This window comes from Gobio gobio, assembly GCF_949357685.1.
Source record: "Gobio gobio genome assembly, chromosome: 3".
NCBI lineage: Eukaryota > Metazoa > Chordata > Actinopteri > Cypriniformes > Gobionidae > Gobio > Gobio gobio.
In genome coordinates, this window is record NC_137099.1 from 69,399,371 (window position 1) to 69,426,404 (window position 27,034).

The window sequence follows — 27,034 nt, forward strand, 5'->3', positions numbered from 1 at the left end:
GTGAAATTAAATGTTTATTAGATATTCAAAGATTGTAGATGAGAAAGTATTATAGTCTTTTTTTACTAATTCTGTTCGATTAGTAATTTTACATAAACCTTTTACTTTCTCCGCTCAACAGCTCTGTCTAATCATTTATTAAAACTGTTAAACTGATACAGTAAACTAATGAATACGGAGAATTATAGCTCTGCTTCCAAAATAAAAGTCCTGACCACTGTCAAAATTGAAGTCACAGTTTAATTCATATTCTTTAATATTCTTCTTGTTCTTATGATTATTATCATCATTACCAGAATTTTGTGCTCTTTCATATAAAAAATCTAAAATGATTGAGAAAAATGCAATATTGCTACTTTTATTTTGTGTGTGAGTGTGTGAAAATGAGTGTGTGTGTTGGTGAGTGTGTGTGTCAGGGCCTCTGTTGTGCGTCCCTTCGCTGGAGTATTTCCTTCACCAGCAGTACAGTGTAGTAGGGGATGACATACAGCTGGGTGTAGAACTCAAGATCAATGATGAACACAGGGAGCAGCGGCCACAGCAGGATACACGGAGACAAGTTTAACATCACTGCTAACAACTGATGCCAAAGCAGCTTAGGGAGTGTCCTGCAATCACAACACACACAAACACACACACACACACACACACACACACACACACACACAGTCTTCAGAAATCACAGAATCAAACGGGTCTAATGTCACACTCAATAAATATATTGCAACAATTGTGTGTAAATGGTGTGTTTATGAGTGTGTGTTCATACCTCATCTCTCCTTTCGTCCATAATGTCCAGTAGAAACAGACGTCCAACACCGACAGTATCGCGGCGTAAACGATGATGACGCCTGCCATCCAGTAATGAACGCTCAGCCAGTGCCAGGCGAACACAGCCAGCAGCTGATGCGGCAACAGGAAGTACATCAGAAGAAACACCGCCCACTGCCACCAGCCTGGCCGATCCTGCTGTAGCACAGAGAAAGAATCACGACTAGTCTATGAGAGTCTCACACACACACACAGTCAGTGACGCACCAGCGGCGTGTTGGACGGGCAGACGGTGTGAATGAAAGGCAGAAAGGTGTTGTCATAATCAAACAGGTAGAGGTAGAGCAGCGTCAGACGCGGACAGCTCTTCATACCGATCAGAAGAAACAGAGACTTCCCGAGATTCAGCTCCTACAGAGAGACAGAAAGGGAGAGGGAGAGAGAGAATTTTTAAATTTTTACACTCCTTTATTTACAATTCCAAACCTTTTTTTAAATTATAATTCATTTACAAATTTTCCTTGAAATAAAAAACAAAAAACAAAAACAAACAAATAAAAAAAAAAATACAAGAGAATAATTAAATGTTCCTCTTCATCAACTTTACACAAAATATTTCCAATTCCCCAAATTTCATTAAAAACCATTAAATTATTTGTAATTTTATAATAAGCAAATCCTGCTCTAATTCTTGCAGTTATTAGGCCTCTCAAAGTCAAATCTGGGTCCACTGAACATTCATCCTTTCATTTCCGCTTTCTTGTCAACCATATTGCCAGTTTTGCTTCACCCACTATAAAATTTATCAAAGACAACTTCCTCTTTGAAGCAACATATTTAACCCATGTATGGTGTTCGGGTCTGTTGGACCCGTTTAAATTTTTTATCAAAAGAACAATTATACGATTAATTATTATTTCAAACTGAGACTCATTGGCCTTGGCTCATTTTCTGTGAGGAATATATATCAGAACACATTTTCAATGACCACACACTGTACACCCCCCCTACAGCACCCCCCCTCATGCTGTACACGAAAGGAGTCCTCTTCGAATGTCCAATGTCGGCGATTCCAAAAACATAAACACTTGGCGTCTAAATGAGAGCACGTGTATAATTTAAATATAATTTTAAATTAAAATTATATAACACAATAATTTTTATTCCGCTAGCAAGTTTTCCAAACATAAGTAACTCTCGTTCAATTTCACAGTTAGGTATGAACGGTGGCACATTGGAAATAGTAACTTTTGCTGAGAGCGAAACCAGCGGTGAAATAACACAGAAAACACCACTTACCCACACTCCGCTCTCAATCAACCGCCCAACCAAACTCTGCTCCTTCAGGAAGATCACAACGGCCTGGTTCATTCACGAGGCGGAAACTATATTTTCAAATCCGATTTGTTCTCCTGCCGCGATAAGTACATCCTCCACAGATGTGTCGACAACGGGCACGAGAGAGAGAGTCCCAACCACTCGGGTGAGCCTCCATTCTCACAAAAAAAAAATTAAATAAATAAATTTAAAGATAAAAAAATAAATAAACCAAAAAACCAAAGAAAAGAGGAAAATTAGTTGCTTCTCACCCGTGAAACACTCCCCGCACGCACCCCGCACTCCCGACATGCAATACACATTCGAGAGAGAGAGAGATTGTGTTTTACACACAATCTCTCTCCCTTCCTCACACATACACTCACACACACACGTTTGTTTTTGTGAAATGTGAGGACATTCCATAGGCGTAATGGTTTTTATACCGTACAAACCGTATTTTCTATCCCCTTACACTGCCCCTGCCCCTAAACCTACCCATCACACACACACACACACACACACACACACACACACACACACACACACACACACACACACACACACACACACTGCCCCTGCCCCTAAACCTAACCCTCACAGGAGACTGTGCAGTTCACTTTCTGTGAAAAAAACCTTGTTCTGTGTGATTTATAAGCATTTTGAAAAGTGAGGACATGGGGAACGTCCTCATATTTCACCCTCTTTTTGTAATACCTATGTCATACCCATGTCATTATACACATTTGTGTCCTGATATTTCACAAAAACATGCCCACACACACACACACACACACCTTGTACTCCCAGAGGTTCAGTGAGACTCGGCGCTCTTTGAGTTTGTGCAGTTCCTCCAGGATGATCCGTCTGTGAGACTGATTCTCGATCATGAACGGAGCCGCAGACAGATCATCATCGCTGAGAGCAGACAGTAATCTAACACACACACACAGACACACACACACACACACACACACACACACACACACACACACACACACACACACACACACACACACACACACACACATCAACGTTCACATTTAAAGTCTCACTGAATGTTACGACCCGTTCTGTAAAGACGGGGTTGACGTGAACTTTTCCAGTCGACAGATCACCAAAGACACAATTCTAAAGTCCATAAAAAGTATAATTTATTAAGGTGGAAGAAAATAATTAAATTAAGGAGAAATGGCTTCAGGGTGTCCGAAGGCCAACATAATAAACAAAATAGATATTATAAATAAAACATGTATAAATTACCTAATCAGGGACAAAACAAAATTACAAAGAAACTTCCCTATCTCCCTCATAATAAACAAATGGCAGGACAAACATAAAAATTAACCTAATTAAATCATCCTATTTAAACTGAAGGTTTTGGGATCTGTCGACGGGAGGAGGCTTTCGGATAAACAAAAACAACCCACACAAAACAGATACGAGGATCGTAACACTGAGGATCTGCTGATGAATGTTCACAGCCATGACTTCACATGACTGTAGAAATGTTAGATTGTGTGTGTGTGTGTGTGTGTGTCTCACCTGCCGTTGATCTGCTCCCTGCGGAATGTTTCTTTATACTGATTGGTCCAGACGCCCAGATGCTCCACCCACAGCGTGACATCATCAGCACTCCACCTGCTGTGTGGTTTACTGAGCAGCGTCTCATAACTGGAGTCGGCACTGAACGCGCGGTACACTAACACCACCATCTACACACACACAAGCAGTAATCATGTAGTGCAGCAGCTCATCACGTGTGTGTGTGTGAGTGTGTGTGTGTGTGTGTGTGTGTGTGTGTGTGTCTGTGTGTGTGTGTGTGTGTGTGTGTGTGTGTGTGTGTATGAATGTGTGAGTATGAATGTGTGAGTGTGTATGTGAGAGAGAGAGAGAGAGAGAGAGAGAGAGAGAGAGAGACTCACAGTCAGATAGCTGAGCACCAGCATGCATACAGACTGAAAGACAGCTCTCATGTCGACCTGTGGTGGGTTCACTGGTGCAGCTACATGATGCTCCAGTCTCTCCCCGTGCTGCTGGAATACCAGGAGAACATTACAGAGCAATGGATCACTCAGGATGACCTGCTTCCGTCGGCTCACGTCAGTGGGAAACCGCTTCTCCACCGCATCCCTGACACACACACACACACTCATTGTGTTTCATTGTGCGTCTAAATGAGGACATGCATATTAGCCAATGACTATGACTAAACTTAACTATGTCTCTAACTAGGGATCCACTTTATATTAGATGGCCTTAACTACTATGTACTAACATTTGAATTAATCATTTGATACAATGCCCTTATTGTTTACATACATGATTTTACATTGTATTTACATTTTTAAAAATACCTGGGGTCTGTTCTTCGTACCTCGCTTAATACATCTGAGATGATTTGACAGATCCCAGATCTTTTAATCGTGATAACTGATGTCTGGCTAATTTGGTTCTTCAAACGAATTTGTGGATTGGATTTAAATATCTGGATTAAATGATCTAAGATCACTGCTCATTCTTGTTTTCCCTGAAGAGGGCAGATGCATCGATACTCGAAACCATGATCAGCAATGCAGCGATTGGCTGGCGTCAAGACAGCAACGTAATGACATCATATAATTAAAAAGCCACCTGGCAAAAAACTTGGCAAATTGCACAAAAAAAAACCACGAATATCTGAACCTTTATAAGGAAACAGCCAAACGACCAAACATAAAAGTTATTACAGATCAATGATAAATGGTTTTTTTTTTAACATGATTACCAATTATTTTTATTCAAGATTTTATACATTATTTGTACACCCTTTACATTTTTATTTCAATGTTGTAATTAAATGTTTTATTCAATTTGAAGCAGATTTGTTACGTGACAGTATTAAAGTTTCCTAAGGGTCAAGATCAAATTCACTGCATCTCTTGCGCTGCATCAAGCCATCCCATAATATGCGTCATCACTTAAATTAATGCACGGCTCAGATTAACTGTACAACATGTGTGTAAACCTCCAATAAAATTATAAAGTAATTAGAGAGAGGATAGAGGGCACAACCCATCAAACTGACAGGTTTATTGCCCTTTAAGCCACGCCCCTTTTGACCGTGGGAATTTCCCCACGTTAGCTCCTCCCCCTTATGGGTGGTGTATGTACACCATGGGAAAATTGGACATGTGTAACCCCCCTTATGTTTTGAACATCTGAAGCGTGGGAATTTTCCCACGCTAGCTCCTCCCCTTATGGATGATGTATGTACACCATGGGAAAATTGGACATGTGTAACGCCCCTTATGGTTTGAACATCTGAAGCGTGGGAAAATTTCCCCAACGCACAGAAGTTCTAAGTGGTGTTAACTTTTTTAAAGAAATGTATAATAAAGACAGAGTCAGAGATGATATCAGTGTTTTTTATTTTATTAAAGAAGACGTAATTTTATTACATATGAAATCTTTTATCACTTTTAAAACGTTAAAGCATGTTTAAATTGCATTTTTTCTCTAAAAGTTGTCCAAAAAAAGAGCTAGTGTTATTTTAAGATGTCAAGACATTTTAAAGATGTAAAGAAATCAATAATTTACACAAAACCAAATGTGTGCATTCAGATTTGGAAAAAAAAACTATTGCATTTACATAAAACACAAAATAAGTTTCAAACTGTTACATCAAACAACAAACTACAAACAACTTGTTAAAAAGACTAAGGTTTTTTTACATACCGTTTGTTTTAAATATACACAAAAGTGTGTCCTTCACCTCTCATGGACCAAAGTAAAAACCTGCGTCCAGTCCTGCCGGAGTTGTGAATCGAATGACGTTGTGGGAAGCCTGCAGAGAGACAGAGGCAGACTCCTCCCCTACCCCGCCCACACCACGTGACCACCGTGGGAAAAACTAAATTACCTTTGGTTCTCCGTGGACAAAAACGCGTCCACTCACTTCAAAGTTTAACTGAGAAATGATCTGTCAAACAGGATACAGCGGCTCAAACAGACCACACCCACTAACACTCCCCTCTCAAACCTGAGAGGTTAATTCAAATTTTAGGGGATGCGTAAAAATGACGGTGATGATGACATCACTCAGGGGAATTCCCCCTCCCTCCCTCCCTCCCTCCGTGCGATCTCCCCCATCTCTCTCCAGCAGGGCTGGATAAAAAGGACGCGTTGAAATAGTAGCCTACTCCTGATTATTGTCTAAAGATCGGAGATAAAGTTGATCTATATTTAAAACTTTAGACCATATAGTTTTAATCTCATCTCAACTATAACACGAAATCCCTACACACGTACACACACACACACACACACACACACACACACACACACACAGGCCTTTGTCGTGACTGAGTAAGCCTAGCCCCCCGATAGCGTTGGGTTTTATGTTTTTATTACGATAATTAGTTTTTTATTAAGCTGGTATCTCAACAAACACATGTTTTTACTACTCGTCCCCTCACGATGTTGAATTCACGCTGTGTTAAAGGTGGTTCCTTTTGAAAATGAAGCGGGAAAAATGTGTTTTTTAAACACTTCGTACAAAGGTTTAAAAGAAGGAGAATTCATTCATACCTTTAACACCGAAGGAGTGAGGAGAGAATACGCTAACTTAGGCTACTCTTAATCTATCATGTCTTCAAATCATCATGAAGGAGAAGAGACTTCACCGGAGGAATATTTTGATGCCGATCTAGCGAAAGTTCTGAATGATCTATGTAAGTATTTTTCAACATAAATTATAAATGATACAAATTGAAAAGATATCTTAATAAATGTTTTTTTTTTTAATTCGTAGATGATGCATCATTTCCCGATGGTATATCCCTCGATGATTTTTTAGAGGGTATGGAATATATTTTACAATGGCTTCTAATTATCTTTTTTCTTTTTTCTGAAGAAAACTCAACTCTTATGTATATATTTCAACAGAATTCACAGGTGATATACTACCCCAAGCCATCATACACCCGCCGGACCAAGCAGTGTCCCCATTGGCTACTGCTCAAACTCCAGCCTACGAAGATGTAACACCATGTCCCACCCCGTGCGATCAACAGGTACAACAGACAGATACTGCTTCCACAGACAACGGGTCACATCGAGGAGTTAAACGGTTGAGGGAAATTTATGGAGAAGAATTAAACTATCCGGATGATAGTAAGTAAAAAAACTATTTTTGTCTAATCATAATATTTTTATTCAGTGAATTTTAAAATAATATAATATTGTTTTTAGAAGAAACTCCTGAGAGTCCATTTGTTACCTCCACATCTTCTTGTAAGAAACGATTCGAGAAATATTCTCATGAGAGTCCAATTTCTTCGGAAGACGGTAAGATATATTTCTTGTTTCATTATATGTCATCTATATTAAATAAAATCTAATAATTAAATAAGTTAATTATGTTTTTGTGTTTTTTTTGTTTTTTTTTTACTCTAGAAGACAACCAAGACGAAAACGAAAATGGTTTACAGGATTTTTTAGAATCTCAAGCTTCGGTTCTAAATACTGTAAATTCTGAACGGGATTCGTCAGATATCAGCGAGGTAGATGAACGAAATGACCATCCCTTCAGACCTCTGTTTAACGTTGGAGAACTACAAGGTTTGAGTTACGCCACTTTGCGCGCAGCAAACAGAAACTTTCAACGTGTTTTGGAAATCGCAACACTACCGCTCACCTTTCACCAAACTGCGGATATTGTTGAAGAAGGCCAGAGGGGTACTGTGGAACTTCTACACAGAGTAATTGACACACAGACTCAGCACAGCACCGACTTAAGAAGTGCGGTTGAACACTTATCCAACGGTCAAGCCCGTCTGCTCGAAGAAAATAGACAATTACGAAATGATCTGTCATCAGCTCAACGAGAGTTATCAGAGGTGAGAAACGATCAATCGATGCTGATCACAGCGCTGGCACTAGTCTCTGAAAGATTAAATATTATCCAGAGACAGTCGGCGGGTAGACCTTCATAAGTGTTTTGGATATTATTGTTTTTATTTCATTTTCTCTATTATTTGTTTTTTAATTCGTTTGAGTGTTATTTTCTCTATTATTTTCTCTATTATTGTTTTATCTAATTTTATGTAATTTTGTTATACACGTTAGTAACATTGTGTTTTATATTTACTGTTCTGTTTCATACAATTAAAATGTCTTCTAAAAGAGTAAGAGTGGAGTCAGAGTCTGATCAAATAATTCGGTCGAGATTAAGACCTGCTGATGAGAATAACGAGAGGTTGCAGCTCCTGATACATCAACAATTGAGAGCTTTAGATACTGATGATTTGTCTAATACGGAAAGATTGGATAATATTATATCCGAACAACAAGATTGGATAGCACTGAATGATGCAGATGAGAGTGTACAAACAGGTGGGATGGAGGGAGGTGAAAGGCAACCCGCGGAGTTAAGTCGTACGGAGATAGATGCGTTAATGACTGACGGGGGTGTTATAGGTGACTTCACAATAACACCACGGCCGCGTTTTAATGGTGTAGAGTTACAGAGACCGTTAGATCTCAGTCAAATACAGACCACTGACTTTATAGAATATAATTCACATCTTCATACCATTCTTAACGATACGATTGTCTTTTCACAACAGCTGGCTGGTGAAAGAGGTTTCATAAACATAGCGCTTGCTGGGGAGAGTTTACCGGGGTCTGTAAATGCAGTATTAACTCCCGATAATAACCATGACCCTTCAATATTCATAAATCAGATTGAACAAGCTACCCAGAGTAATAATGATGTGGCCGGTGATGCAACTTTAACATTACAGATATCTATCGTGCGAGATAAAACAGGGGGCGGACGGAGGAAGCTTACTGATATAGCTATCAGCGAGAGTATTACTAGGAATAAAATGCATTTATTTAGTCCGTTTAATATCGATAACGAAATGTGTTTGAGTTACTGTCTAGCATATTTCCTCAATCCCAAATTCACAGATCAAGAATTGCACGCACCTGCGATGGACATTCACACAGGATGTGGGTTTAAGACACACGAGCAGATAGGTCTTCACAATTTATCTGTTTTTGAAGATAAATTAGACATAAAAATTGTAGTTTTTTACAGGGATTCTTCTGGGGCGGTGGTGGTACACAAAAACACAGACGAATTACACGCAAAAACAGCACATCTATTTCTGCACGAGGGACATTTTCATCTCATAAAAAATTTAACCGGGTTTATAGGAGCGTCGTACGTCTGTGAGTACTGTTTTAGAGGGCATAAAGATAGAAAAACACACGAGTGTCAGTTCGTTTGTAAAATATGTATGACTTCCGAATGTCGTTCGTATACGACCAGAACAAGACAATGTGCAGAATGCCTGAGATTCTGTAGAAACAGTTTTTGTTACGAATCACATAAAAAACCACAGGCCCGCGATGAAAGATCTCAGTGTAAATCTGTGAAATTTTGTTCAAAATGCCACGTCGTGTATAGACCTTCGCAAAATGATGAGAAAAATAAAAAACCTCATAAATGCTCTCCAGAGTATTGCATACATTGTTGTGAAATTTTGGCGAGTGAAGGGACTCACGAGTGTTACATTCAACCTCTAAAACCTGAACAGTACGATGAAAAATACATTTATTATGATTTTGAAACATTCGTTCAAGATGGAAAACATATAGCAAATTATGTTTGTGCCATCAGTCAGGGGGGAGAGACGTTTGAAGCCGGAGGGCAAGACTGCGTCGCTGCTCTAATTAAGCATTATAGACGCCCGAAATATGAAGGATATACATTTATAGCTCACAATTCATCAGGGTTTGATAACTATTTAATTGTCAATTATCTTGTTGGAGAGGGGTTAACTCCAAAACTCATTCTCCAGGGCTGTAGAATTCTATACATGTATGATAGTACGTTTAAACTACGTTTCATCGATTCGTGGCAATTTATCCCCTTTAAACTAGCAAAAATACCAGCAGCCCTTAACTTGGAGGAACGAAGCAAGGGTCACTTTCCTCACCTCTTTAATAAACCGGAAAATGCAGCCTATATCGGCCCCTATCCTCCAAAGGAGTTTTACGGCTACGAGACCATGAGCCAGAGCGAACGTGTCACTTTTGACACCTGGTACGAAGATGTATCCCGTGAGATCTTTGATTTTAAAAAAGAGCTGGCCTTCTACTGTAAAAATGATGTTGTTATACTACGTGACGCATGTGTGAGATACAGAGCTGAATTTATCAATTTCACAAACATTGATCCGTTTAGATCAATTACATTACCCGGCGTGTGTATGAAAACTTTCAAAACAAATTTCCTTTCGCGTGACACGTTAGCGCTTACACATAGTCACGCCTATATTAATCAGTTTAAGACATTTTCAAACGCATCCATCCAATGGCTTGAGTATGTCAGGACGAGTCAAAACGTGGAGGTGCAACACGCATTAAATTATGGCGAGCGGCAGGTTGGGCCATATCATATCGACGGATATTATGAAACTTCTGATGGTGTTAAAACAGCTCTGGAGTATATGGGCTGTTTTTTTCACGGGCACTATTGTCGCTTTAAATCATACGAAATAAATCCGTTATCAAAAGTCTCTTTTGGTGATCTAAGGAGACAGTGTGAGAGCAAACTGGAGAGTCTCCGGAGAGTGTATGGCATGCGCGTCATCACTATGTGGGAGTGTGAATGGGATGAGTTGAAACAAAGAGACCCTGACGTCATACAGTTCACACGTACCTACCAGCCCCCCACCCGGCTCTACCCACGTGACGCGCTTTATGGGGGTAGAACGAATGCGTTCAAACTCTATCACAGAGTAGCTGAAGATGAGAGAATCGATTATTTTGATTTCACTTCTCTCTATCCGTACGTTCAGTCTACTAAAACCTATCCTGTAGGCCACCCCAAAATTCTTTTCAAGGATTTTGAGCCGATAGAGAATTATTTTGGTCTCATAAAAGCGATAGTTCTCCCCCCGCGTGGACTGTACCATCCAGTTTTACCTTACAGGTGCGGAGGAAAGTTGATGTTTCCTCTTTGCAGATCATGTGCCGAGCAGCAGATCCACGACACACAATGCACTCACGGCGATGATCTTCGTGCTATTACGGGGACATGGGTGAGTGTCGAGCTCGAGAAAGCTATTGAACACGGTTATCGCGTGGTGAAAATACACGAGATCTGGCATTTTCCAGAGACATCTGACACATTGTTCAGAGACTATGTCAAAACGTTCCTCAAACTAAAACAGGAAGCCTCTGGCTACCCTGTCAATGTAGTGACGGAGAGCGAAAAACAATCTTACGTATCAGATTATCTCGATAAGGAGGGGATTCAGTTGGATCCTTCTAAAATAAATCATAATTCTGCAAAAAGATCCATAGCGAAACTAATTTTAAATACGCTCTGGGGTAGGTTTTGTCTCAGATCTCACCTACCACACACTGAGCTTCTGACAGACTCACAAGAGTTCAGCAAGCTTTTATTCAGTCGCGCACACGTATTACGTCACTTCTCCTTCGTATCTGAAACGGTGGGATTAATTCAATGGAGTTCTCCTACTCAAGACCCCTGCCCCACACGCGATGTTAACATTTTCATCGGGGCTTTTACCACTGCGTATGCTCGTTTAGCCCTCTACAATCTTTTGGATAAATTAGGGCGACGTGTTCTGTATGTCGATACAGATTCCGTTGTTTTTGTTTCAAAACCCGAGGATTGGGTCCCTGAGACGGGTCCGTATTTAGGACAGCTAACGAGCGAGTTAGATTCTGCCGAACATATTATTCAATTCGTTTCGTCCGGTCCGAAATCTTATGCTTTTAAAACAAACAAGGGCCGTTCATGTCTCAAAGCTAAAGGGATTACGTTAACACCAGAGAACGCTGAAATAGTGACGTTAGACAGTCTCACTGCCCTTGTGCGTGGTTATGTTGAGACAGGTGACAAGTTGCACCTGTCAGCACACACACACAGTATTATTCGCAACAAACGTCACCTCACCTTATCTAACAGATCACATCTGAAAAAAATCTCAGTGGTGTATGACAAGCGTGTGCTTCAACCAGACTTTACAACGCTGCCTTACGGGTTCTAGTCATATTTTTGAAAATATGTGTGAAACAGATGTGTTCGACTCGAGGTTAAAACACCCATATTCAGCAATTGTCGCCGGCCCGTCCAACAGCGGAAAGACTTTTTTTGTGAAGACTCTGATGTATAATTCAGAAAAAATGTGTTCTGTCAAGTTTGATAATTTTGTGTACGTGTATACATCCTGGCAGCCTATGTATGATGAAATGTTACATAGTTTTGATATTAAATTCATTGAAGGCATGCCAAAGACATTGGTCGATGGATCCTTATTTCCTTCTGGTAAAACTTCGCTTCTCGTGTTGGACGACGTTATGACTTTAGCCGCTTCTAACGCTGAGGTGGAAAAGATTTTTACACAATATATACATCATAATAAGATTAGCTGTCTTTTGTTAATACAGAATCTGTTTTTCCAGGGTAAATCTACCAGAACGATTGGTCTCAATACAAATTATTTAATAATATTTAAAAACCCGCGTGATAAACAACAGATTGGTGTTTTAGGGAGGCAGATGTATCCTGGGAATACAAAGTTTTTTATCGAAGCCTATCAGGATTCGACCGAGCGTCCTTACGGTTACTTATTAATAGATTATAAACCACAGACGCCTGAAAAATTTCGCCTCAGAACGGATTTGCTGTCAGACTACCCGGTGGTGTACGTTCAAAAGTAACAATGAGCGGAAGGCTTTCCAGAAACCTCTATCTCTTAAAGTTATTATACAAGAGCTCCCCCAAGCAGCGACGTGTTATTCTTCAGTCTTCCCCGGATGAGCTGATATTAGCTCTATGTGAAGTAGCTCTCAATATTCTTCATGGAAAGATCCCTCTAACTGTGAAACAGCACAGGGTTTTAAAAAGAAGAAGAAACGAAATCAAGTATGTAGCGAATAAAAAGATCAATATTAGCAGGAAGAGACATATGATTAATCAAAAAGGGGGTTTTTTGCTTCCCCTCCTCAGTGTGGCTCTCCCATTCATAACTAGTCTAATAACTAGAAACTGAAGAGGAAAAAAATGCAACATACCGAGAAATTATATCTTGTGCCAAAACATCAGCTGGATAAACTAAGAAGCACACCGTCTCATGAGAACATCCAATCGACTGTGGAGAATGATCTGGATTCCTCAATTAGACAAATATTACAGAGACATGATTTGAACACTTACGAAAAAACCAAACTCTACACTAATGTTCTACAACGATTCTTGAGCGTGGTAAAACACGGGGATATAGAAAGTAACTCTCTAACTCTTAGACTACCGGAACATGAGGCACCTGCCACCTCCCACATCCCTGAACTTAAGAATGATGACGTCAGTGATGACGCAATCGTGTCAGAAGTTTTAGCCAATATTCCTCAGAGAAGCTTAAAAAATGTGAAATATATTATGGATAAAATGTCCAAAGCCAAACACTTGTCTTCATGGACAGTTGACGGGGAATTTGTTCACAAAGGCAAAATCATTCCCGGGTCCCATATATTTGATCTGATAAAGAGCATAACATCACCACAGATGATGCATGAGAACCGACGGCCTGTAGGCTGGCATGAGTTTCTGGATGCATTCGGGACATTAAAGATTCCTTATTCGACTATAACCAATCACAATCTAAGGCGAATGATTGAATCGGTTAAAAGAAAAACCCAGGCGGATGACTCTGGTGCTGCACCTAAATCTTTGAAAAAACAACACAGGCAGAGATACCCACACGTCCCCGATGAAGATGTATTTAATTCACCCAGGCTAGATGTAAAACAATGGTTGGATTTTTAACAATGATGTGTAATGAGATTGTTTTTGTTTACAAAATATTGTCGTGTATGTTATTGTACAACATATTGTATGCAACCTGTATCTGATGTATTGGTTTTATTGTTTTTGATGTTAAATAAAGAAGGAAAAACGAAATTATTCAGTTGTTTATGACTGGTTTATTCATTTCATTTCATATACATATTCTTTATTTATTCATTACACAGGAATTAATAAGACTGGAACATTTTACCAGACTGTACACATTGGATACATTTAAATCTTTTATTATTGCAGACACTGGGTTTCAATGTTTTCACAAAAAGAGAGACCATAGCATCATTTCTTAACAGATTATCGTTATGGTAAAATTCCATTATATTTTCATACTCAACACCTCGTGAAATATGATATAGAAAAAATAAACAATGCTCCCCACAGGTGACTGACGTAAAATCTTGGACTTGTCTGATAGAATGATGAACTTGTGTAGAATTGTTTCTTAGAAAGTCGCTAATGGATGAAGGAAAAAAATCTGAATCCGGAGGATTCCCGAAGCTGTCAAAAAAACAAGCGAGTCCGTTTCGATCTATGTACATAGCTAACCAGTGGTGTCCCGGTTCATCCGATGGATCAGTATTACAAATTAGTAGAGCAGGTACATTTTTCAAAGTTTCTTTGGGGAGATGGTCGGAGGGGAGCACTCCTAAAAAATTTACATTACACGCTATGGCATCCATAATTTCCGTCAGCTCGATCGTATTCATTTCAAGCCCTTTAATAGTCCTCTGCAAGCACCTGTCTCCGATGAGATATTTCCAGGAGAGAATCGTACGTTGCATAAATCAGAATATTTACGGTGTGTTCTAGAGGTTCTCTAAACCGTGCTTCTAATCTAATATTTCCTGATTTAATCAATGACACATGACTCCCACACTCATCATCCGGGCTGAGGTTAAAGGCAAAAAAACGTATAACCGTTCAGAAAATCCTCTCTGTTTATACTCAAAGGGATATTTTTCAGATGTCTTCCGGTTGCGGAAATCAATTGATAAAATTCTCTAACGGCATTTGCTAAATTAAATTCCGGCTGAAAGGGACGATTCGGGACGTTAACCCCGTCTGAGCTCAAGGAAAGATATTCTAAATTAAAGTGTTTAAATGCGAAAGGGTTTTTATCGTATGCACCTGTGAAAGCAGAATTATCCGTCATCGCTATAATGATGGATTTCGGTAATGTGCCGAGGAAGATATTTTCATGGTTTGAGACGCGCGCCCCTGTCGGTATGGAGAAGTTCTTCACGCAAACTCTGTCAATAGGATATTTAGCCGTGGCTGACAGTAAGGCTTGAGCGTGCCCCAAGCGGAGGGAGGGGGAAACTGACACTCTCTTGATAAAAAGAGAAGCTGAGATTATTTTTAGTTTATAATCGATCGCGTCCCCCCGCATAAGACAGAACGCGTCTTTCGCTCTAGTTAAACGAATACGAATATCGACAGCGTTCAATAGTAATTTCGGCTGAAAAAATATATCGCTGTGTATTGGACCGAGCAATTCCACGTCATTGCTCCCCTCTGTGAAAGCAGCTCTTTTCGTTAAACCTGCATTACTACCAGCTGGATTTGTCTCATCCATATGACCGGCTGTATCTTTGTAAAACAATCCGCCTGAAAAGTTATTCTCCAGGGTCTCTTTTCCATAATTAGTGAGCATCTCAAGAATACATCTGTACGGATACGTATTGGACGATTGTGACACTAGTCGATCTCCGAGGGAGACATCGACCTGTGAGAATATCGTCGCAGACGGGTAGTTGATCAAACCCACCGGGGCTCCTTGGGGTATGTCAGTTCCATCCGGTAGAGTTATTTTGACACGTGTATATAACAATGTGTTATTCAAATCTGTGTAATCTTCGCCAGTCCCCGCGATGAAAAATTCAATCGGCGAAGAATCATTAATAGCTGCCACAGGCGGGATTTCCACATAAGTGTATTTTTCAATAGATGTCTGCGTTAAAGGAAGGGTAAAAATGTCCAATTCTGATTTGATGCACTCGTCCGATATACTATGAATCAGCGACATGATTTAGAAAATAGTATTGGCTCGTCTTTTCAAACTTGTAGATCTTTTCACAGTCTTCTTGCGACTTCGTCTGAATTTTGCAACTGAGGATTTCTTGGCGTTGCGTCTAGTCTTCTTTATGGCGTGACCACGCCCTCTCCTCATACGGGTCCCTGGTGGTTTCAAGCCTTTTCGCTGCATGACCATGAACCCGTGACCGCTCTGTCCTTCGGTGTTATCTTTATTATTATATGACCTTGATAGCGCGCTCGTAACCACATCGCTTACTATGTTTTTTGCTGCAGCTTTTATGTGGGGTTTTGCTATACTAAAACCCCTCCTTAGAAATGGAACTGCCATACGGTATAATCCACGGAACAAACCGCCGATTCCTGATCCGAAACCAGAACCATACATGACCCCCGTTCCGCTAAAACCTTGGATGGACCCACCACTTTGTGCTTGGTAATATGATATGTAGCGGTGAGGGTCTTCTTGGTACGGTGTGAGATAAGCCATTTTTTAAAACAAATGTTTTCTCACCGGTCTAAAGTGTAGTTTCGTCACAACTTTTCCGTAGGTGAATCGGACGTCTTTATTTTGATCGTCTTTAATCTCAATTTCAATATCTGATATATAGTTTTTATTAAGACGCACGTAATGAGATTTGTCGTATCTGACGCTGACTGATTTGCTAGTGCTAGGTTCAATATGTACCGCCTCTAATAAGGGAACATATGCGTCCCCCACCGACTGATATTCTATAATATCTATATATAAAAATAATGTATAAAACCCTCCAGTTATATCTGTTTGGAATGGTGCGTATATGATGCTCCTCACACCCTGGTGTTCATCCGAAGTGTTTGTATTTTCTATAGAAACACCGGGTTTTAATCCTAGAATGACGGCTAGCTTTCCGTGAAATGTTAGAGATGCTTTCTGAGATGTTTTCAGAAACACCTTATTTTTTATATGATCGTAGCCTAGATGTACCCGTGATGGAAGAGTTGCGTTTATTTCCTTAAGTAATGCTGAAATATCCTCAAAATAACCGTATTTTATATTATTATGGTCCGTAGATATTTTTATGGCTTTCCGGAAAGTTTGGATATTAACATCACCCCGCGGTTTACGCTCATCCTCTTTCAAACATTCCTCGCATTCAAAAGTAAAACCAGCGTCTTCCTCGTTGAAAGTGTACCAGGTTTTAGGGTAGTGAAACTCAACCAGGGCCACTTCCCATAATCCTTTTAAATGTATGGCTTTTGCCAGTCTAGTTCTGTAATTAGATATGGTGTTCTCGGGGTAAACATCCCCGGATGCATTGCAGGGGAGCGTGACGTAGAACCCCTCCTCTGACATCATGGATACTTTGCATAAATGACAGCGTCTGTCTCTCACGCTACCCCTTTAAGGGAGCTTGTAGATCAATCACGTGTTTTTCACGAATCCAACTGTTGAATTTTGACGGCCACCCAAACCATTTCACCAAAACGTATGAGACTTTTCCACGGCGTTTTTTATCGAGAATTTTCTCGACCTTAAACGATTTATCATCACTCACAATAATTTTTTGGAGTTCTTTTTCGTAAAAAAACCCCTGTATTATCTCCCCATCATAGTCCTGTAATTTATACATTGCTACTTCCCTGGGTATACAAGAAGCTATAGTAAAGTATTCCTCGGTATAGTTCTGCTCATATCCTTTGGTAAATATATTCCGCACTTTAGATATTCTCACCACGTCACCGACTGAGAATTTAAAGGCCGGCGTCTCTTTACGTATTTTCCCGTATAAATTGTTGAACACAACGGGTTCGTTTTCTTTATTCACGTCCAAGGGTCGCATTTTTATGGACTTGTGATAACTGGAATTATACCCCTCTGTCAAATCTTGCAAAATATCACAGTAACGTTTGGAATTTATCGATGTAAGATATCTCCACATTCGTCCCTTTAAAGTTCTATTAAACCTTTCGACCACACTCGCTTTTAATTCAGAAGCGGTTGCAAAATGTGTTATATTATATTTTTTCATCATCTGTTGAAAAGGTTTATTGAAAAACTCTGTCCCCTTATCGGTCTGTAGCTTGATAGGTATCCGTCCCTCTTTCAAAACAGACAAAAATGCTTTTGTCACTTCAGAAGCAGATTTATTTCGTAACAGCCTTGTCCAGGCATATTTTGAGAAAATATCAATGATAGTTAAAATATATTTAATATTATCATTCTCTTTAGCGTACGCAGACATATCGACTAGATCGGCCTGAAATTGTTGGTCTTTCCCATAAACCATCACACGGTTGCGCTTATATTTTATTGGTGCAGTTCGATGGAGAGTGTATGTATCTTGACTACAAAGCCACCTGGACACTTCATTATCAGATAACCTTACACCGTGTTGTTCTAATACAGCTTGTTTTAATCTGTTTTTACCTCCCAAAGCTCCAGAATTGGCAGGATCGTAGTATATTTTCTTCATTAGTTCTGCCATGTTAACGGTGCGAGTCTCAGTCAATAATGAGTCAAGTTACAAATTTGTTCAGTATTAAAAGATTTTTTTATTTTCACAATATAAAGTCACAACATTTTTTTAATTTTCACAGAATAAAGTCACAACATTTTTTAATTTTCACAGAATAAAGTCACAACATTTTTTTTTAATTTTCACAGAATAAAGTCACAACATTTTTTAATTTTCACAGAATAAAGTCACAACATTTTTTTAATTTTCACAGAATAAAGTCACAACATTTTTTTAATTTTCACAATATAAAGTCACAAATTTTTTTTTTAATTTTCCAAACAACAAAGATTTTTATTTTCACAAACATGTGTAATATTAATTATATCCCGTAAAACAAAAAATAAAATTTCACAGACATTTCAAAATTCTTCTCCAGAATGTATTCGACTAAAAAATCAATAATATTACATACATCCGGATCTTCATTAGTTAAAAAACTACAAACATCAGTTACATACGTACAAATACAAAGTATATCTCCTATTCTAAGAGTGTTCTGGTTTTCAGACATTTGATTGAGAACGTTTTTGATAATGGCATAGGTTGTGTTGTCACAGTTTACAGAGATGTTTACCATGTCATTCCAGCCATTCGATAATCCCCGCACGTCGTCCATTAATTCCATTAGTCGTTTTTCATCAGGGCTTGTGTTGGTATTTGTAATCCAATTATTCCGGATAATCCTATGGAGTAGGTTAGATATTCCATATTTAACACGTGATTTAAAGAAATATTTTGTAATCCGAGCGGTACAACACAAGTTCCCCATTTTCAGTTGTTTTCAGTGGATTCAGGTTTTTAGTAGATTTTAGTGGTCTTCAGTGGTGTTCAGCTGATTCAGGCTTTTTCAGGGTTTTCCGCAACGGCACGTTTCCAGTTATCCACAGCTGTGTAAATGATCTCCTCGCATGATTCATCAATCAATTTCTCACGGATGGAAGATAATTGCTCCACGATGTACATCTCATCTCTTAGGTCGAATAAAATTACCTCAACAGCACCTAGGATCCTTTGTAGATCGGGCCTGGCTCCATAATTACGTAAAGCTCCAGCCAAAATGTTTTTCAGGTCAGGCGTGAGGATTTTCAGTCTTATTTCTTCAAAACATCCGAAGAAATAATAAGCAGAGGGTTCAAACAAGCAACTATGTCTCGTTTGTGAAGGGTGGTCCACAGTGCATCCGTCACAGTCTTTCTTCATCCGTTTGTCGATCAAATTTTCCAGAATGACAGCCAAAATAGCCTTGATAATCCGGTGACCTGTCTCCCCGAGACAGCCGTCCATAACGTCGCAGGTTGTGTCTGGTGCGTCGTAATCCACCACAGGTGTTACAAATCCATGTTTTGTAAGGAAAGTCAAATTATGATATCCAAGATCAGTGCAGAATTTATTTATCCATTCAATGGTTTTCTCCGGTAATCCATTTACTCCAGGCAATAATCCATTTTTTTGTAAATCCACCAGAATTTTCCCAAACAGTTGAGATGAAGAAGAGGAGGCGGCATCACTTTGTTGAGACATCGCTGGGGTTTGAATGAGGGAGAGTCTTTGGGGAGAGGCCTTTTGAATGCTTGTATTGAGTAGGTGGAGTTAAGTAGACACCCCTCCTACTAGGTGTGGCCCACTCAGGGTGGAACAATTTTGTTTTTATGCTGTTATAGCGGTCGTACGCATCGGTCCATTTGAAGAGTTGATTGATTTTTGAAAAAATTTCCTCCATCACAGATAAATCTTTCCACTGAAACATAAATTTTAAATCATAAAATTTCAGGTGTTCATCCTCCGAAATTGGCCAGCGGGCTTCAGGTGCGTGTTTTCCAAAATCACTGGAAAGAATATAAATGTAATCCTCGGGATATTTATTAATCTGGTCCGCCAGAATTCGGTATCTAGTCCCGGTACATGTTTCAGTTCCAGCCCACTCCGCGATGAACAGTGGGACGTCCCCTCCGTCCTTCAAGTCTGGCCAGACCTTCGAGTAAAATAAAATCCAATCCGTTTCGCCAAATATCAGATCAGGATCCGATTTTGAATTTGTAGTGAATCTCTCATCATCATCCACGTTAGCCAGTCTGATATCTCTGTGGTGTTTCTCATAAGCATACGTACACGCGCGTCCTCCAGATAAGTGAAAGGTATATTCCACGCGATCCTTCACCTCGTGAAGAAATCGTGTTAAACACGGTCCGCGTGATGATCCTCCCTTTTTTCGTGGAGCTAAAGTCAAATCCTTCATAGCCTCTGTAATCCCTCTTTCGGGAGTTTTTAAGGGTGATGCCATAGCCATTGTAGATTATCTGGTTTCCAATAACCACAACTACTATTTGATCACCTGCTTTTTTTTATTTTATGTACACCTGCTTCAGGGAGGGGGAATTCCCCTGAGTGATGTCATCATCACCGTCATTTTTACGCATCCCCTAAAATTTGAATTAACCTCTCAGGTTTGAGAGGGGAGTGTTAGTGGGTGTGGTCTGTTTGAGCCGCTGTATCCTGTTTGACAGATCATTTCTCAGTTAAACTTTGAAGTGAGTGGACGCGTTTTTGTCCACGGAGAACCAAAGGTAATTTAGTTTTTCCCACGGTGGTCACGTGGTGTGGGCGGGGTAGGGGAGGAGTCTGCCTCTGTCTCTCTGCAGGCTTCCCACAACGTCATTCGATTCACAACTCCGGCAGGACTGGACGCAGGTTTTTACTTTGGTCCATGAGAGGTGAAGGACACACTTTTGTGTATATTTAAAACAAACGGTATGTAAAAAAACCTTAGTCTTTTTAACAAGTTGTTTGTAGTTTGTTGTTTGATGTAACAGTTTGAAACTTATTTTGTGTTTTATGTAAATGCAATAGTTTTTTTTTCCAAATCTGAATGCACACATTTGGTTTTGTGTAAATTATTGATTTCTTTACATCTTTAAAATGTCTTGACATCTTAAAATAACACTAGCTCTTTTTTTGGACAACTTTTAGAGAAAAAATGCAATTTAAACATGCTTTAACGTTTTAAAAGTGATAAAAGATTTCATATGTAATAAAATTACGTCTTCTTTAATAAAATAAAAAACACTGATATCATCTCTGACTCTGTCTTTATTATACATTTCTTTAAAAAAGTTAACATCACTTAGAACTTCTGTGCGTTGGGGAAATTTTCCCACGCTTCAGATGTTCAAACCATAAGGGGCGTTACACATGTCCAATTTTCCCATGGTGTACATACATCATCCATAAGGGGAGGAGCTAACGTGGGAAAATTCCCACGCTTCAGATGTTCAAAACATAAGGGGGGTTACACATGTCCAATTTTCCCATGGTGTACATACACCACCCATAAGGGGGAGGAGCTAACGTGGGAAAATTCCCACGGTCAAAAGGGGCGTGGCTTAAAGGGCAATAAACCTGTCAGTTTGATGGGTTGTGCCCTCTATCCTCTCTGTAATTATTCCATCACAAATAAATCGCTCAATCAAGTGGCTGTGTCTATAGTATTATACACAACATTATAATATTATATACATTCTCATATACATATACAATTTAAAATTTGTATATTATTATTATTTCAAATGATTATTATTGCCCCTGGTTCAGTAATGAACTCTTGTAATAAAGTAGCAGTGGCTGGGACAGATTTTAAGTATCACCTCAAGATGCAATCTAATCCTGTTTACATGAAATAAGCCGCTCGCGGGCAGGTTTAAGCTTACAGACCTGTTGCTATGACAACAAGTCCAGGATGATCGTCGAAGAACCAAACAATCCAAGACCATGCCAAATCGTCAACAATCAAATCCAGCTAACTGAGTTCGTGAGGTACGAAGAACGGACCCCATCATGTAATTATATCTGTTATTAATTTCTCAATATCCCAACTCAATATCAGCAAAAGTGTTTTGCAATACAATATGAGCACAATAAGTACATTGTACTTACCTTTTGATGTAAGTACATAGTAGTTAAGGCCACCTAATATAAAGTTGGACCCTAACTAGTTGTAGACATGTAGGTTTCAAACCTGAATTAAGGCTTGTTCACACCCAGATCAATAATATATATACACACCAGTGCACAATACCGTTCTGTTTATTATAAGCGCTGCAGTTTTGTTGACCTGTCTCTTTAAACGCTCAAGCTCTTTAAAGCAGGATCTGATGCTGATTGGCTGTCAATGTTTTTATCGTTCATCCACTGGAAAAATTTAGTTGCTCTAAAAATGATTCCAGCGATATCGCTTTTCTGTGCCGTTATCGTTATAGTTGTGATGTGGAATCCACTACTCTCTTACAGTTAGAGTGATTATTAAAACTCTATAGTTGTAGTCATAATTCTTGCTGTGAAAGGGACTGAACTGTGTCAATGTATATAATGTGTTTTCACTGACTAATGTAAATAACTGAGGTTTGTGTGAACAGCTCCGCATTGTGTCTCTCACCGGAGGTGGATGTTGACCTTGGGAAAGCCCTGCCATATCGCTCTGCATTCTGGGCAGTCGGTCCGGAGAGTGAGCGGGGAGGATGCCCACCACGTGGCCAGGCAGTGCCGGCAGAAGCTGTGTCCGCAGGTGAGCGTCGTGGGATCGACCAGCACCTCGTAGCAGCAGTAACACGTGAACTCAGACACCGACAGACCTGCTGCCGACCCCTCGGACTCGCTGGGCTCCGGGTCTATGGTGATCCGCATGTCCATCAGGCTCTGTCAACGCACACACACAGATAAAACAATAGGACAGAAGGTCTGCTGTAAGCTTCAGTGCAGGTTCAGTCAGGTTCATGTTTTACTCTCGTCAGGGGCTGAAGCCGGCAGGGCAGGCATCAAAGGCAGAGCTTGCACAGAGGCCGGTCACGGACCTAGCTCTCATGCTAAGGCCACAAATGTTGTCTATGAACCACCAATGCCCTTTTTCTGTAAATAACTGTATATTATTGTTCCTTTATTACCGAAGCAGTATGGGTTGGGTGCACTGATCTATATAAATAAATGGATTTCTCATGACGTCATAAAAAAGTGAAGCCGCCGCGCCGCCATGTTGGTATTCCCTAGTAAGCTCACGCGTTCTATTGAATGAATAGGACATTTAATGATTTTACTGAGAAAACATTACCTAAGGAGACACCGTTTTTATATCTGAAGTCTCTCTGTACATTCTTACACCACAAACGTCCTGAGTAGGGGAATGGTTATTTGTTTAAAGTCAGGAATTTCCCCTGCTTATTAAAAAGTTACGTTCATATTCATTAGTGTATCCTCTCAAAAACGTGTTTGCTACGAGATATTCAATGCAGTTCAGATAATAAGTCAATAATTTAATCATTCGTAACTAAAACCATGTTTAAAATACTCAATGCGTTCACACTTCATCCTGTGTTGGATCACATCAGATGAATGAGCAGCAAGTCCTAATTTCAATTTAGTTATGTCATAATTTCTAATAACTTTTTATGCTAAATGTTTTCCCCGTATGCGGCAGGAATGGGCTTCCATACAATTTAGATCCAGAGCTAAACAGCTGGAATTTTGCACAAAAAACCCCCCCAAAAAAATTATAATTATAATAATCTAGAAAAACAACATGATGGAAGAGAAACAATGAATTCTCTTTATATTGATGGTTCTCTTTCCTATTTTACTAAATACTCCTATCCCAAATTACATTATTCGGCTATTGATAGTTTTGAGGCTGACTTTTTGATAAGGTGACTCATTTTATCCCACAAAGTTCAGAATTTAATAAATCTGTTTGTGATGTGCCACTTACGATGAAAGAGTTGGATGGTGTGGTAGCAAAATATTGTTTTAATTGCTAAAACTATGCTTTGAATGAGGAGAATTGACCCAACAATGAAGCAAGGTTTAATTGTTTTAATTCCAAAGCCAAATTAAAACATCCATGATTTAGATAACTGGAGACCCATTTCTCTCCTACAAATGGATTACAAAACTCAGACAGCCATATATGCAAATCATCTTAAACTGTGTTTAGAGGAAGTTATCTCAGAAACGCAATTAGGTTTTATGAAAAAATGGCATATTTTTATTATCTTAGATTTGCTAGATTATTCTGATTGTAGTGACACCATTATTCTTTCCTTGGATTTCTTTAAAGCATTTGACAACTTTGAAAATAACTTTATTTTTAGAGCTTTAGATAAATTTGGTTTTGGTTCTAATTGTATTGGTTTTGTTAAAACCTTATTCAATTATATAAATGGCTGTCTGTTTCTTGCCAATGCAATGACACCATTATTATTTCCTTGGATTTCTTTAAAGCATTCGACACCTTTAAACATAACTTTATTTTTAGAGCTTTAGATAAATTTGGTTTTGGTTCTAATTGTATTGATTTTGTTAAAACCTTATTTAATGATATAAATGGCTGTCTGTTTCTTGCCAATGATACTTCTCCCAGGTTTTATGTTATTAACAGAGGTATTAGACAGGGCTGTCCCATCTCCCCTTTTAGTTTTTTACTGGCTGCAGAATTGTTGAATATATTTGTGGTGAATTGTGTGGGTAAGGAAGAAATTCAAGTTGGAGAGGAAATGTTAATTCTGAAAGTCAACAAGCTGATGATACATGTATTTTGTCAAAGAAGCCTATACAATTTTCCAAAGCTAAAAAATATCTCCAGCCAAGATAACACAGTCACCCCCAACTTAACACAGTCACCAGTTAAACCATAACACCTGTACATTTCTGCTCATTTTACAGTTAAATTCAGCGGCAGGACAGATGAACACAGACTGATAAGTTTGTTTGGGCTCTGATTTATATATTGATTAGCTAATACTGTTTTTCCTCATCTGGTTCATGTTTTTTTGCGGAAATAAGACAAATAATGCACATCACTGTGGAATTTGCATTAATTCTCTGAGAGACTGAAAGGTACATGAATATAAAGACACACATGCGAACACAAACTATAATATGACATGATATGAGAAGTAAACAACTGAACTGACCGTGAAGTGTAATATCTGTATCAGTCAGTTTCTGAGTCTCCGTCTTCTCATCAATTAAGTTTTAACTGTTGTGTTTCCTGATGTAGAAAAACACAATGCCTGTTTTACCTGCAGAACCTTACCTGTTCTGCAGGTAAAACAGGTAGAGATCACCTGTCTGTGACAAAACCTGAAGTGGTTTCACCCTTTTTCATTCGTGTCAGAAGTAGCGAAAGCGTGTGGAGTAGGTAAAACACAACGAGGACTCTTTCCCATTCAGTCAGTTCACTCAGTAGAAGGCAAGGCAAGGCAAGTTTATTTGTATAGCACATTTCATACACAATGGTAATTCAAAGTGCTTTACATAAGAAATAAGAATACCATGTGTAAGAATTAAAAATAAAAACAAGGATAATTAAAACATAACACATGTATATGAGATATCGCGCTTGAGCTCTTGCGCCATTTGACACCTTTCTTCACGCCTGAAAGGCCAATGACAAATGACGACGTGCTCGGGTTCATGCGTCATTCCCTTCATTCTTCAGCTCTTCAACATGCTGCTAGAACACCATCATGTCACATTTTCACAAGGAAAGCCCACGGTGGAGATTCTTGTCAAAAACACACAGTAAAATCCCCAGAGTTAAATTAACACTGCTCAGAGAACATTTGGTCCCACTCTACAGAGTGTTAAAGTAACACTGAATCAGTGTTAAAGTTAATGAGATAATTGAGAGATTAATTAAGTGATGATTGGCCATTAGTGATGAAAACCTGATGATAATGAGTAGAATCACTGAAGGAAAGAGAAAAAGAAAAACACAAGAACTACGACTGACTATAAAAAAGACATTAAATCTCTGAAGATCTCAGCAGAGGAGGATTAAACAACTCCACAAACAGCATTACCAGCTTCACACATTACTAACCAGACTGACTTTATTTCTGTCAGACGTCTCTTATTGAGAATTAACAAATGTTTTGTTTGATTTTGTTGTGAAAATTGTTAGTTTTTAATGTGACCATCATGGTGATCAGTGTTTTCTTTAGTTGGGCAGTTTGATGACTTTTTAACATTAGTGTTTCTCTGGCTGCTGTAACTGAGTTTGCTATAGCAAGAGTAAACACAATCAGATGCTGTCGGCTGCTCAATGATGAGAATATGATCATTGTATAATGATTTAATTCATTGATTTTATGACTGAGTATGAGCAATATACTATTCACTTTTTTTATTGTGATTTTAGAAAAGATCCAACACTGTTTTAATCAGAAAAGCTGAATAAGTTTTGCAACCGATTGTACACTAATCGTTTCTAACTCCTGCGAGATGAACTCACACACAGACATCAAGAATCTGCCTATGAATCTCAACAATGGTGACATGCTTCATGCCACAATGCATTCTGGGAGCCATAGATGAGTTTTGCGTGATGCACCCAGAATGCATTGTGGCATGAAGCATGTCACCATTGTTGAGATTCATAGGCAGATTCTTGATCTCTGTGTGTGAGTAAAACTCGCAGGAGTTAGAAGTGCTTATTGTGTGATGTGTTATTAAACCGCAGTACAAATCTTACGTA

At 39.1% G+C, this 27,034-nt stretch overlaps 1 protein-coding gene across 1 annotated transcript; it reads right to left on the minus strand.

Annotated features, from left to right (window-relative positions):
• Nucleotides 1-25,541, minus strand: LOC307123862 (bifunctional apoptosis regulator-like). Its single transcript, XM_079812618.1, has 8 exons — nucleotides 25,470-25,541; nucleotides 22,943-23,202; nucleotides 4,014-4,221; nucleotides 3,634-3,803; nucleotides 2,886-3,024; nucleotides 1,039-1,182; nucleotides 770-969; nucleotides 1-608 (listed from the first exon to the last, which is right to left on the minus strand). Exons 2-8 carry the CDS (start codon nucleotides 23,194-23,196, stop codon nucleotides 413-415), a joined length of 1,311 nt encoding a protein of 436 aa, XP_079668744.1. The 5' UTR covers nucleotides 23,197-23,202; nucleotides 25,470-25,541; the 3' UTR covers nucleotides 1-412.
• Nucleotides 25,542-27,034: the final 1,493 nt, after the last annotated feature.

Bases quoted from the DNA above. Each gene is read 5' to 3' on its own strand.
- LOC307123862 (XM_079812618.1), bottom strand. From the start codon at position 23,196: ATGGACATGCGGATCACCATAGACCCGGAGCCCAGCGAGTCCGAGGGG. The intron at 1,183-2,885 runs GTGTGTGTGTGT...GTCTCTCTGTAG, and splicing joins TGAACCTCTGGGAGTACAAG to GAGCTGAATCTCGGGAAGTC. The intron at 609-769 runs GTATGAACACAC...TTGTGATTGCAG, and splicing joins TGGACGAAAGGAGAGATGAG to GACACTCCCTAAGCTGCTTT.